The sequence below is a fragment of the Bombus vancouverensis genome, chromosome 8 (genome assembly GCF_051014615.1).
Source record: "Bombus vancouverensis nearcticus chromosome 8, iyBomVanc1_principal, whole genome shotgun sequence".
NCBI lineage: Eukaryota > Metazoa > Arthropoda > Insecta > Hymenoptera > Apidae > Bombus > Bombus vancouverensis.
This window is the reverse complement of record NC_134918.1, coordinates 13,501,338-13,515,415: the sequence shown is the minus strand read 5'-3', so window position 1 is coordinate 13,515,415 and position 14,078 is coordinate 13,501,338. Positions and strand designations below refer to the sequence as shown.

The window sequence follows — 14,078 nt, the reverse complement described above, 5'->3', positions numbered from 1 at the left end:
TGCAAATGTGGAATCAAACAAAACGACTGGTATTTGACAAACAAAGTTTCACTAAGACCCGCACGTGGGCTACAATTTGGCCCGTTCAAGAAATTTAAGAAACGACAAACAAAAGATACACCAAGATTCGGTGTATCATAAAGTTAGCCCATTGTTCTTCTAGCAGCACTTGTAATATCGATCAATAATCAATTACACAATACGTAATACATAATTAAAAAGAGTACGATAGCTAGAGAATATTTAATTATTCGTTAATTAGTCAGCAACCATAAATAGATCGGTCACCAAGCTACACCTGTGTAAACAACAATACATCCACTGCGAGTAACGGGGTCGTCCAAATATTTGCAATCAATTTAGTACTCAATGAAGTGTTCATGGCAAGTTTTTCGCGTAGGAAATTAGGGATTTCCCTGTATCGTTTTTAAATAAGAGACAGGCTTACGAGCCTTTAAATACACCACTGGTGGTAGATCATCCGGAGGCAAGGCATCAGAAAGGTTAGCCTGAGAACTAGTTAATCTTTTTCTTAGCCCACAGAGACGCAAACCGAGAGCGTGATTCGCGGGACGAGACAGCCGGATGGGTAAACTTTTATTAAAAATCTAATTGGATCGGAGCTCGAGGCCTGAGGGCATTTCACCGGATGTTCCCCCTGTTCTTTCTTCTTCCGGCATGCTACGCGCCTCGATAAGTACGCGTCTAAACGAGAATGTGTTCGCTCTGCTGTTTCATTTCTGACCTCGCGAAATTATCACACGATCGTTGAAACTTTTTCACATTTTAATATCTACGCGCATCTTCTAAGAATTGAACTTTCTTTAAAACTAGTCGTAGTCCTTTACAGTAGTTGAGATCAAGCGACTTGAAACTCGTTTACCAATGTAAGTTCGATATTTACACGATTTGAAATATGCTTCGAAGTTTCTGTGTTATTGGTCGAGTAGTTGGAAATACTTTCGTTACATCCAGTTTCGTTCGACATTTAACCCGTTTAAAAGTCACAGTGATCAATCTCATAAATTGAAATTTTCCATTCTTTCCACTTATATCGTATCACATCAATTTTCTTTGTCTTCTACACGTTAAACTCGCGAATGACGAAGCGAATACATTGGACTGATTTTTCTTTTGTAATTACCCCCACAAAGTAAATATAATTCTGTTTCACCATCATCGGTAGCAGCATTATTGATATATTTCACATTATACGTACACTCGACGTGTTCCACATGGACTACGTACGTATTTCGACAGAGGAATAATACTTACGTTAAGAGGAAAGTAAATTTGAAGGTAAAGTTGTACTGAACTCTCGAAAACAAACATTTTTAATGCTAAATCGTGCAAAAGTAATATTTTTTAACTTGCTTCTACTAAAAAATATCACTATTTAACTCGCCTCTCGATAACGCTTGTACGTTTTCAAACACGACGATCAACTGCGTTCAATCACAGGTTTCCAAGCGAAACTCGAATGCGAACCTGTGTTTGATTTTTGCTTTTAACGAAATATTTTACACTGTCGCCGATTGAGTTTGTTGTTACTTGCCGAGATATTGCAGTGCCCCGTGTTAAGTGCTGTTCTATATTAGGTAACGTCATCCTACAATTTGTAGTTCCATCATATAATGCGATTAGATCGTAAACAAGGTAAGAAAAGGCTATTTTTACGAGAGTGATCCAGTAGGTGATTTATTCGTGTCCCGCTGCTGTGCTCATTCGCAGAAACCGCGCGTTCGAAAATTAACGGCCACGTATGTCAAACGGATATCCTGTCCGCGTAACGCGCCAGCGACTGTAATTGAGGATTTAAACGTTGTTTGTGTCAGGTGCGAATGAAACATACCCAGTGTCGGACTTTTCTGTTTCTGGCCCAATTAGTTGGGGTGCCGTAGGCCATGCGCGTCGAATCATTCCCGCGGTTGTTTGTTAAGCGTTTCGCGGTCCACGTTACAGCTGTATCCCGTTTCGCGGACGAAATAACACGATTATTCGCCAAACTTGAGCTAGCCTTCGTGCTTCGCGATCGTCTGAAGCGATTTTCCCTTTGGTTTGCTGTTAATGCGGTAATTCGATTATGGACGATTCTTCCAACGTAGCATCGCGTTTTGTGGCGATTTTGTAAAGACGATGCAGGTGATTCAGGAGATTCACGTTGGAAGAACGCTAGGACCGCTAACGGCTAAAGTGTGCAACAAAGAAATTACGAAAGATTTGCAAAAGAAGAAATAAACCTTTATGCGCGCATTAAACCACAGTAAAAATTTCCGCAATATGCGCACGGTTGGATCTCTCGCCATTAGAAATATAAAGAAATTCGCACGGCATTGACAGCGCGAAATCGACAAAATGACGCGGCGTCGTTGATCCGTGCCGTGTAGCCGCGTGGTAACTTAATGACCGTGCAGAAATTTCACGGTGTAATTGCGTCGCGATTTGTAACGCAATCCGAAATTTATGCTTTATAATTTAGAAGACGGCGCCGCGAGAATCCTGAATAATGCGCCGGAAGATAGGTGTACGTGCGCGAGTTCGGTTACGCCGGCTAATTGGCCGCTCGAGAAGGAGAGCAGGCTTCTCGGTTCGCCGCGATAACGTTACAAGTCGGAAAGTAAGTTGGTAAGGTGTCGAGGAAGCTAGTGGTAGTGGCAGAATAGTGGTGGCGACGTAGTGGTCGTAGTAGAGTGGCGATGTGCGACAACGAACCCTGGAATCGTAAAGTAACTTCGAAGGAATTACGAGGGGACGAAAATTACTTTTCGCGCGGACTTGCTGCCGTCCGCCACGAATTTCACGGGGTCGTCTGATATAACGCGTCAATGTAGAAACGAGGGAGCTACTGGAATTTTCGTAGATCATTTCGCTCGATGACGATGCAGTAGAATTACACCAGGACAGATATAGCAAAACGTGTGTAGAGAATGTCAAGAGATTGACGATTAGGTACTTTTAGTATTTTATTATTGAACAAAAACAGGCCAACTTTTCGATCTAGTTTCGGCTCTAGTTATAGTTTGTATCGTTAAACTGCAACGCAGTAAATTATCGACTCAACGGGAGCAAACTTTAAAAAAATTTAACAGGGAAAATTAGTTTTCCTCCCTGGCGAGAAAATTGCACGAGATCGACGGTCGCGTCGACGAATATTTTAATTGCGCGTATGCGATTGCATATTCAGCGAAGCTGGACGCTACGTTGGTGGCTGTGGTTTATTCGTAACTCGTTCCCAGAGAACTTGCAGCCGACAAAGGACCCTAGTGAGATCCCGATAACCGGAAGTCTCATTTATTACGTGCCTCTGCACCTTCCGTGTTTCTCGCCAACAGCGAATTTTTCCGCCACGCTCGAGCAACCTCTGTTTTAGCCTGTTTTCACACCTAGTCACATCACGAATACGTTAGTAAAGCCTGGGCGAAATAAACTGGCCCTTTTTTGCTTTGCATTCGTCTACCTCCTTCCATGGTTTATACATGGTTAATTAGAGTGCAACGCTCGCTCCTGGTCGTAGACAATTTTATCTTTTCCCTCCCTTTTTTTTTCTTCTACTTGGTTAACTCGTGTTCTCGAAATATCATCCCTTAATTCTGTGCCCGTGCTATTTCAAGCTACGAACGTGGTATCATGTTACTCGATGTTACTTTATCTCGTCGTAGAGGTAGAGAAATCAACGCGTATTCGTGAGAAACAATCGCATTTACCGATACTTGTAAACGCTTGAACATTATGCCGAGCAAGAGGGCAAATTTCACGTATTCCACGAAATACTGGCACGAATAGGGTGGAACAAAGTAATTCAGCCGTAGGTAGGACAACGGCTGCAGCAGCCGTTTCTACGGCGGTGGAACACAGTAGTAGAACATGGAGGAACATCTTTCTTTCTCCGTTTGCAATTAGAATCCCCAAACCGAGTAATTCTGCCCGCGCAGGGTGGTCCGTGTGGATGAGTTGCGGGTGCACGAGTTTCGGAACGGCGAAGTCGCATCGAGGGAGCCGAGCACAGGCCTCCCCGAGTCCCTGCGATAACGTTACAAGTCGGAAAGTAAGTTCGTAACGTGTCGGGGCCGCTCCAGCCGGAGCGACAACGATCCCCGAGATATCGCGGGAATTATGATCCCCCGGAGATACGAGTCGGCCTCAGAAATGGGGATAGAAATGGTTTCTCGCGTAACTTTCGCGACATCTGCCTTCGGACTTTCCCGGCTAAATAAATTCGCTCGTTTTCCGATAACGCGAAACCCATCCTCTTTCGAACTGTCCCCCCGATCTCTATGCGCGGAGAATCACTGGAGCGTACGATCAATTACATATAGGTTAAATAAAAGAGAGATTTAGTTTGTTCGTTATATGGGTCTTTATCATCGGAATGAGACTTTGGCAAGATTGTTTATTGCGAGATACGTGGAAGGGCCGAGTGATCGAGATTAAGGGATGAAAAATGGGTATGAGGGTGTCCGCGTAGTTTATTCAGGGAGAATATATATCAATTGCGCAAAAGTCTGAGAGACTATCTCGTGTAATTTCATAACTACACCCTTGGGAAATATTTCCACATAGTGTTAATGCATAGAAACGAATCTCTAAATATTTTCTTCGTGTAGCTCTGCTTGTTCGTAGTTTCCTTTAGTTCTAAAACTTGTTCGAAACACACCGATAAATAAAACATCGAATTAACTACTTTCATATTCTTACCTTTTCACATCTCGCGGGATAATATAATAAAAATTTCTACAATATCGCACAACTTTTTCCCCTGGATGAAGTGAAAATGGTAATATCCCGAGGATTATAATCAGACTCGATTTTTCGAAATATCGCACGCGATACATCTTCAACGACTCCTGATGGTATTACGTTGCATTATATTCAGCTCGAAAGTGACACTGAGCCGACAGCGAATCATCGATCTTCGATTACCGTGTCTCTGTCGAATTAGTCGGCTTATAGCGAGCGCGTTTTCAGGTTTGCGTTCTTTTTCCAACTTTGCGTTAGTTTTCATTCATCCCGCTTTCCCCCGCATGAAAATCCTCCCTCCTATCCCGTCCTCTCCGCTTTCTGCCGGCAATAAATTAATTCCCTTCGCGCAACGTCTGTCCGACACCCTGCGAAACATCGTGGCCTGTCCCCGCTGGTGGATGGATTGTGCGCTGCGTTGACGGAAGGGACGTCGAACGCGCTTAAAATTGATGGTTAATTCAAAACCACCGCAGGGCTGCGACTGAATTTGACCGAGGCAAATAACAGGGGGACCAGGTTGATTCGCGGCCTGCAGCTGTAAACACGAATAATGGAGAGTACCGATTGGTAAATTGTGTGCTCCGGGTCGTCAGGGCTGGTTGCGAGCGCGCAACCCACTCTCTCCCTCTCCCTCTCTCTCTCTCTCTCTCCCGCTCCCTCACTCTCTTCCTCTTCATCCGTTTCGTCTATCCACTAGCGTTTCCCTGGCCTCTGTTATTCCTCTTCATCCCTCGTTTACTCCATCGTTGTAACCTTTTTCTCTCTTTTTTCCTACTCTTCTCTCTAATTTTTTTTTTTTGCGTCTATGTTTCTCGATTGGTGAACCCGACATGGTCCACGTATGGTATCTCCAGGCACGCAGACAGTGCGGACAGCGCACGTTTCGAACGGACACGCGTTTCAACTCGAACCAACGACGATTCTTTTTGCTTTTGTCGAAACGGTTGCAACGGGTTGTCATCGATACTGGGGTCGGAGTTGTTTCCGGGTGAACGATAAGCGCACCGTTAAAAGCTCTCGGAGATATTTATAAAGTATCCCGCGGCATCTTTTCCCGTTCGCCGCGATATCGAGTAGCGGATCGATCGGTATATTGCATGAATTATTCATCGAGTCGCCGGCTATTGTATCGGGCACGGTTGTTAAAGTTGAGGATAGAAAAAACACCGAACGTTTGCGTCACCGGTGACTTGCTGTGCCGTGGTAAATGGAAACGCGAGCAAGTAAACGCGCAGGAAGTGGAAAGTCGTTTGGTTGTATAGTCTGATGCGACCGGGTTATTGCGATCTTGTCCTTTCTGGCTGAAAAATTTACGTTATTTCGTCTATTCCGTTAGTGTTATTCACTTATTGCCTCTGTTATTTCATACTTTTCCGCCGCTGCTGAAATTTCATTTTGCCGAAGAACGACAGGAATTTTTTCCAACCGGTGTTTAAGCAAACAAAAACAAAACAGGAATCAACAACGAATGTTCAATGAAAATAAAAAGCAGAACAATTGCGCCAGTAGCGTGATCGATGCAACGTGACAATACGTCGGTGAGAACGGAAGTTAAATTTACTAATTGTTATAAACCTTAATCTACTCGATGTTAATCGCGGTGGCCCGTTTCTGTTACAGGTACCGTGAAAATGCCAAGAAGCTTTCGAAAGCTTTCAAGGATCGACCAAATACTCCGTTAGAAACAGCAGTATGGTGGACAGAATACGTTGGTCGGGGAAATGCTTCTCCATACATCAGGAGCGAGGCAGCGAACATGTCCTGGTGTCAACGCAATCTCATCGATGTCATGGTTACATTAGCAGTCCTTGCCTTGCTCAGCCTCTATGTTTCATACAGAATATTGAAATGCATTCTGACCAGAGCCACGAAGAGACAGGAGCAGAAGAACGGAGCAATGTCGAAGAAGAGAGATTGATGGCTATGCCGTTGGAAGCTCTAAGACGACGAATAACGTAAAAAATAAACAAGATACGAACGATGTTTTAGAAAGTGTACGATGGAACAAGGAGACGACGAAGTTCACGAGACATATACAAACATACCTCGCATCCATATATCCTTGATTTAACGCGGCTAGGAATGTTGCATCGTAAAATTTTCCTGCAGCTTTCGTTAAAACAACGGGTCGATCATGCTTGAAGCGAATTCCGACATGGTGTACCGACAATAGCCAATCACAGAGTCCTTTTATTCGAGCTGGCGTCGGTCGATAAATTAAATCATCAGCGTCCGAGAGCGCGTGTTCGTAATTCTGATTACATCGCTCGAGAGGCGGAAGTCTGTGGCAATTTTCGCAGACGCTCGACTCTCTGTGCTCCTCTTACTTGAACAACTGTAGCTATTGAAACAAGGACCGAGGATAGTAGAAATAGAAGTCTGTGACTAAAGACAGACAGCGTTACGAAAAAAAGGTAACCGTAAGGAGAAACCCGGAAGAATTCGGGGAAAGAAGTAAGAGAGGAAAGAAGAAGAGAGGAAAGGAGGAGAGCGAGAAAGGAAACCAGCTTTGCGGGCATTACTGGGTATTTCCCAGGTGGCCGAGTCACTGACTGCGTCAACTGGCTTTGGCTCTCGCAACAACGGCAAAGGGAACAACGCAAGGAGAACGACGAGGCTTTACTGCGACGAAGAGGACGGTTGGAGCTGCGCGTTCACGGATGGAGGCAACAGTCCCGGGGAACCAACGGTGTACTCGACTACGCGGAATATACAGCTCGACGTTAGACGAGCTTGCTTAAAGAAGAAGGAGGACGAGTCAGCGAGGACAACAAAGATGGATCACGTCTAACATCGGCGGATTAAACGGGACTGGATGGATGTTCGCTTCTATTCGCCCGCGTCTCAGTTTTCCCTTCACCGGTTTCAGCCTCTTTCCACGTCGCGGATTTTCGCATGAGTGCCCGAGCAGCATAAGACACGTGGGATCGGCTCATGAAGATACAAACGAGACGATAAACGCGAAGAGGTTCTCTCTCGTCTTTTACGAGATAAGCGTCTGGATAAGTCGACGTCGTGATCGTGCCGGTTCCTAACTCTTATCGGGATATTCGATAAAAACGTATCTCTTTAAAACAGCTTATGACGAACTGTTTTTCATTTGTTTGCTTTGGTTAGAAAAGTTAAAGTTTTAAGAAGGATTTTATGAAGGACAAAACGATAGACAGATTATTCGGATAGCGAGTATATCGTGGATGGAATTCTGTAGTTACATGGATTGTTGGCCAGATTATCGAGGAATATTATAATAGATCGTCAAATGCTTTCTCTCTGTCCATCTCTGGAAGCTACTAATGCATCGGAACAGAGTTCTGTGGTGCTTTCAGCCGCAACCGGATCCCCTGTTTCAACGGGGAGGACGGATTGTTTCGTACTTGCGCCAGATTGTGTCAAATATTTACTTGACAAAGTTTGCGCGGGCACAGCCGCAAAATGCGTCGCGAAACATTATTCCACTGAAAAGTGTATACGCGGATTCCTACGGGGTGACCTACAGTTTGTCGAGATGAGTTTGAAAAAGGACAGGTCGGGAGATAGAAAATACGCGTGTATTCCCAGTCGTCGCGGTTTTCGCGTTGTGTAGCTTCTTTTTTCTCATCGTTGTCCCACGTTTCGTAAGCTTTTATAGTCGAAAAGCGACTCGGGAACCGAACGAAACGAAACGATTGTCAATGTATGTCGAGGATTGGAACTTCGTTTCGCGCGAGGAAATAAAGTTCCTTGCATAGCTGTGCCCGATCGCGGTTGTTATTTTTCAGTGGTCAAAAATTCCAGTGTTTAAAGAGTGAAGAGGAAAACTCGTCGTTTCGCTGTCGGTAGCGTGGTCGGTCGGACGATAATATTTATTGATGACGAGACCGGAGCCGTTGCGATGAAAGTTCGACGGATCAGCTTCAAAGGGGAACTTTTCTTGGAGCAGTCTCTTTGGACGGATAGGAAGCTTTTAAAAAAGCGATTCGAGACGTGGACCGAGGGTCGAAGGGGGCTCGAACGCGCGCGGACTAGAGGAAAACGTACTTTCGGCGATACGGTACTTTTTCTACGGCGCGGCGTAATGGAATGTAAAGTTCCCGATTAAATTGCGTCTTTAAGCGATCCTCACCAGTGAGATATTTTTTGTGAAAATATAGCCAAAGTAACCGAGAAATATCGTTGGCATCGTGTCGATCCACCATCGGCGTTGTTCGCGAACTTAAAAAGCCCATTAACCGTTCGAAACACAACGGGAAAGCGGGATCGTTTTCCTGCGAGACATGTTGTTATAGAAAATACTTTTTCAAGTTATTTTATCATCGAAATACGGTCGTTGCGTACTATGATGTTTCACGGGAGAAGTTCAATGGTTCCTCTGTCTTGTAGACTTTGAACGATCTATCTTGGATGCATTGATTGCAGCTTGTGTGTGTGTGTGACTTTCTATTTGTTATCTTGTTACATTTATAATTGTTAATATTTCAGACTTGTTTACTTATATTTTTGTGCTTTTTATTACAACATCCAGCACTGGGAAGTTCGGTGTACCATCTATGGTACACGAAATACGTTAAAACACTCTGGTCTCGGGTTGAAGCGTCGAAACGCGAGCACGATGCTCGTATGAATGGAATTCGAAGAAAGGATGGTGCGTTGCCGTAATGCGTTCAAGGGGATGAAAACTCGGGGGTAAGCCCCGAGTTTGTGTCGCGTCATTTCGCGCTCGCTTTAACTTCGTTGATTGAATCATGAACGGGTCCCGCCCCATTCCTTGCATCGAGTCTTCCTTCGAAGGATATTCTCTCCCGCACAGGTTAGAACACGAGAGCAGGTCAAATGGAACAGGATTTGACTGTTGCTCGTGAACGTAAATAGGCCGCACGTAATTTTGATCCAGTTGTGCTCGTTACTAAATGGACGACAGAGCAATAAAGATATAATTTTAGTCGCTGAGATATTAAGAGAATCGACAAAGATTTTTAGGAAGTGGATAGAATAAGCATTTTTGTCATTTAGTCAGGAGGAATATTCAAAAGAATCTGATGAAATTATATGGAAATGTTAAAAATTATTTCTCCCGGTTTGGTATTTCCGTGTAAGCCGGTTTCATTAGCGAGCTCTCGAAATCTACTTCATTTTTTATCCTTCGTCGTAAAATTTTGGAGTATCGATGTTTCCCACCGAGGAAACGTCTGAAATTCGTGAAAATTCACGAGAAAGAGCTGCCATGCGATGAACATGGGAGGCGCACCGTGATGCGCGTTTTTGAGTTTCAGTATCTATCCCTCGCGGCTGGGAGCATTTTTTTTTTAAAGTTCCTGTATTTTCCGCCTTTCGAATGGGACTGCGTTTAAAAAGCTGGCATCCGAACGCGCTTGAGGTCTGCTCGCGTTTTCGTTCCCGGACTACAAAACCGGGCTGCATATTTTACAAGTTAAGTCACAGTTCAAACATATTCTTTCATCGTGATTTCAGGTCGGGCGATCTGCTCTGTGTGCGTGTGCCTAGATCCGTGCGTGTTGTGTGCGCACGTGTGGATGGGTGTGCAGTGTGCATTTCGTGGAAATGCGCAAGATTCAGCAAGTATCCGGATTTAATTAAGCTAATTAAATTCCAGATGCGCGTGCGTTCTACTTTGCTGCTACCGTGGGTCAGCGTGAATAATACGTATCAACGAAATTAACCGGAAGCAAAGGGCGTTTCCATTCGCGGGACAATAGAATGGTATAATATTCGAGGAATAGAGTGATATTTATTCATATTTTTTAATACGATTCCACCCGAGCGGCGCGGCGGCTAGAGTAGAATTCCAATATTTACGGGACCGGTAATCTAATTTAAATGTAATTCCTTCCGAGCTTTACGTCCCAGTTTAAACATTTACCTCCTGTTTGCTGAACTGTTTGGTGAACCCCTGGAGCCTAGTTCATCTTCCATCCACGTAGAAAACTTTTTCAATTAGGCCAACGTTTTCCTTTAATTTCGCTGATTGACTGTGTCGTCTTTGCAGCCGATGTACATCGTCTACTATTTTTCTTAGAAAATCATCTTACGACGTCTACGTTGCTTCTCCATTTCGAAGAAGAACGAATCCATTTTCTTAATGACCAGAAAGCCAGACAAGAAGCTTGCCGGGCTTCCAAGATGCTCTTTTCTTGTCTATTGAAATGTAAATCCTTATCCCATGGGAGGTATAACTAGCGCGCGCTATATAGCAGAACCAAATTGATACCCGTCATTGATATATCATTGCTTCGCAACTTCAATTTCCTTCTAATCGGTGATTATTCTTCGGCCAGCAACAACGTCTACGTAGAAACAATTTATTCAAAACTAAGGGCTCGATTTGGTCAGTTTTCAAGAAATTATCGAGTGGAGAGGTCGCTGAGCGGATGATTTCGCGTCGAGGAATTAGCCGTCTGGCTAGTGGCAACAGGTGCCTTTCGACGCAGAGATCGTCGAACGCGATTCGTTTCCGACGTGCCCGTACATAAGGATAAAGGAAAAGAAGGTGAGACTCGAATGCCGCGTATGTGGCGATGATCGACCAGACTTTGGGTCACGTTCGCAAATAATTTGCAAAAATATTTGGTGTGAATAAGGGAGTGGTACAGCGAGGGCCGCAAACGTTTCTTAAAGGTATTAGAGGCAATGTCTCGCGGAAATTTAGTTCGTTAACCGGAGGCCGAACGACTCTCGACCGAGCCACACTTTCGAGGAGCCTCGTTCGAGAGCCAGACAGAGTTCCAAGTACTCACGTCGATCTCATCAAGGAACGTTTGTAGAGCGAGTAAGCTACTGCGGCCAGCGAGACCGAGACCACACGTTACTCATGGCTCCTCGAAAAGGACTTGGTCGTTTTCACCCTCCTCCCCTACCTTCAACCCCGTTTCCTCGACGACCCACAGCAGGCCACCGGCTCCCTTTCCATTGAGACTGTTTATTCGAGAAACGGCACTTCGGAACGAGACCAAAGGAACAAGGGGGCGGAGGAGCGTACTTTGCCGAAAGGAGATGGTGGCCAAAATGAGGGGACGAAGGAGACGGTATTAGAGGTCGAGCAGTCGGACTCTGTGTGAAGAACTCCCTCTTCGTGTTCGCCTCTCTCTTCGTGTTGGTTGGTTGTTAGCGTCGAATGGAGAAGTTACAGATTGCCTTGGAAAGAGTCGCGTGCAAACTCCTCGCCCTCTCGTTTCTTTCCTCTCTTTTCATCCCGTATTCTTCCATCTTTGGTTGGCTGCTGTTTCATCCTCCAATTCTCCTGGTTAGGGTATAATTTGCGGTACGCGTTAAAGCACCTCTGCTTCTCACTCTATGGAGCAACTTTATGTCGGTAGATTAGCTCCTCCAGCTTGCCAAGCGAAATTCCGCCATTCGGCCCTTTATTTTGCCTTCCTTCGTGAGACGCGGGACAAACGATCGTCATTGGAGAGGAATATGACTTTCTCCGCGATGTTTATACTTGGCTGATCCCTGCCGCGAATAATAACGCGAGACGGTGATCCTCGTTCTCGCGATATTCCTGCGAATGCAGGATTCTCCGTGTTGGCAACGTCTAACTTTCGACTTCGCAATTTCAACTTTTCAATGATCTTCGCATAATTCTCAATTCTTTAATGTTTCACAAGATTGGAATTTAAGTTTTCTTGGCCAAGGTATATATATATATATATATGTAGAAAAATGAAAGGTTGGGGTAGTCACTTAACGATTGAAGCTATGGGGCTGTCGAGAGAGAGCTCAGAGAGCTCAGGAAGGTCTCCAAATGACTCGACTACCCTCGAAACTGTAAAGTCGGATTCATCGTCGACCTAAGCCTGGACTAGAAGACTGACCGACCAAAAGTATGACGTAGTATGAAACGTGAAAAGTGTTCCCTGAAGTTTCTCCCGTATTTACAACACGATTCAATTCACTTGCAGAAGAAAATTTACTTTGTTCCAGCTTAATGTTTGCACCAAACGTATGCAGTAGAGGAGAAAAGTTTAAGACGACTACCTTTCTGACATTGCATCAAATTATATATAGAACATATACCAATTACATATACACTCATACTTTATCTACGAACGACCACGAGATATTTAAAATGTGAACAATACTTGAGAGGTTGAGCATGAAACGATTCGATGCTGCATTTGCTGTGAACATTAGCTTAACACGAACATTCAAACACAGTAATCGAATTCCCTCCCATGGGAGACCATGGGACCCATGGGAGTCGAATTAATCGAACAATAATTAGTTTATTGAACATGACAGATTAAATTTATAATAACAGTTGCTAAATTTAAATGATAATCATGGGCACAGAAGATAGGAGAATCGTTACATCACTACGCAAGAAGAAAAAGACATTTGTCGAAATATAGCAATTATTGGAAAATCTGAAACAGCTTGTAAGCAGACATGTTACCTATAACTTTAAAAGGATCATTTTCGAATTCCTACTGATTTTTCGGAAGAATCTAATGCTCAGTCGTAAAGATCGGAAACTGGAAACTGCTTTCGCTGAAGCACGCGAGCACTGGATAGTACTAGATCTGTGAAAAGTGTTGTTTTCTGATGAAATTTAATAGGATATAATAGAGAAGAATTTAACAGCCATTATTTATTTAATCTTAAATTTTAAATTTTAACTATATTTATTCAATAGCTATTGTTTATTTATTATCTGTATAATACAACGCGATGATTTATCGGAAGGGTGGCCGTCTGAAACTTTTGACCGCTGCTATAAAATATACAGCAATGGGTTAACCAGAAGGCATCTCACACTCGACGTGATCCATGGAGAAAATCCAGGGAATAAAAGATCTAGAAAAGCCGGGCGAAAAGAAAATGGTAAGAGGGCGATGCGTTTCAGCGCTTATAGGCGTCTAAGACGCTTACTTCGGCCAGCGACTAGCTCGATATCTTCGATACCAGAAATAGCCGCGGGCTCGAGTCCGAAGAATCGATTTCAGAGCCCTGCTGACACAGGGGATTTAACGACATTTCGAAAAATTCTGTGGTCCATTGATCCCAGCGTTACCGGCTTGTCGCACGTCCCATCTACGGGCCGCTGGACGTATCGCTATTTTATCGGTCAGTCAGTAAATTCTTCTTCGGTCTCTCCCGGTCAGTGTATTACACCGAAAGACGTATTCCGATAACTGGGATCTCGATCGGGAGGGGCCACGTGCACCTCTAAATAAAATATTCTCCGCTGTTATTGACCATCGCTTATCGATGTTTTTCATCGGTTATAAAGTGCCTCCGAATTGGGCAAGTTGCGCTGCTCGTTACACATGCTCGTCGATCCGTCAGTTTTCGTAACTCTTTTGCTCCTCTCTCTCTCTCTCCCTCTCTCTGTATTTCTGTAT

General features: G+C 44.2%; 1 protein-coding gene across 2 annotated transcripts in view; it reads left to right on the top strand.

The window, feature by feature from the left end:
• Positions 1-9,213, top strand: part of LOC117155840 (UDP-glucosyltransferase 2) — a 29,443-nt gene extending 20,230 nt beyond the window's left edge. For both annotated transcript variants that reach the window (XM_033332284.2, XM_076620632.1), the window contains exon 4: positions 6,361-9,213. In XM_033332284.2, the coding sequence (XP_033188175.1) occupies positions 6,361-6,658 (298 nt within the window). In that variant the 3' untranslated portion in view covers positions 6,659-9,213. The remainder of the gene's footprint in view (positions 1-6,360) is intronic.
• The last annotated feature ends 4,865 nt before the right edge of the window (positions 9,214-14,078 follow it).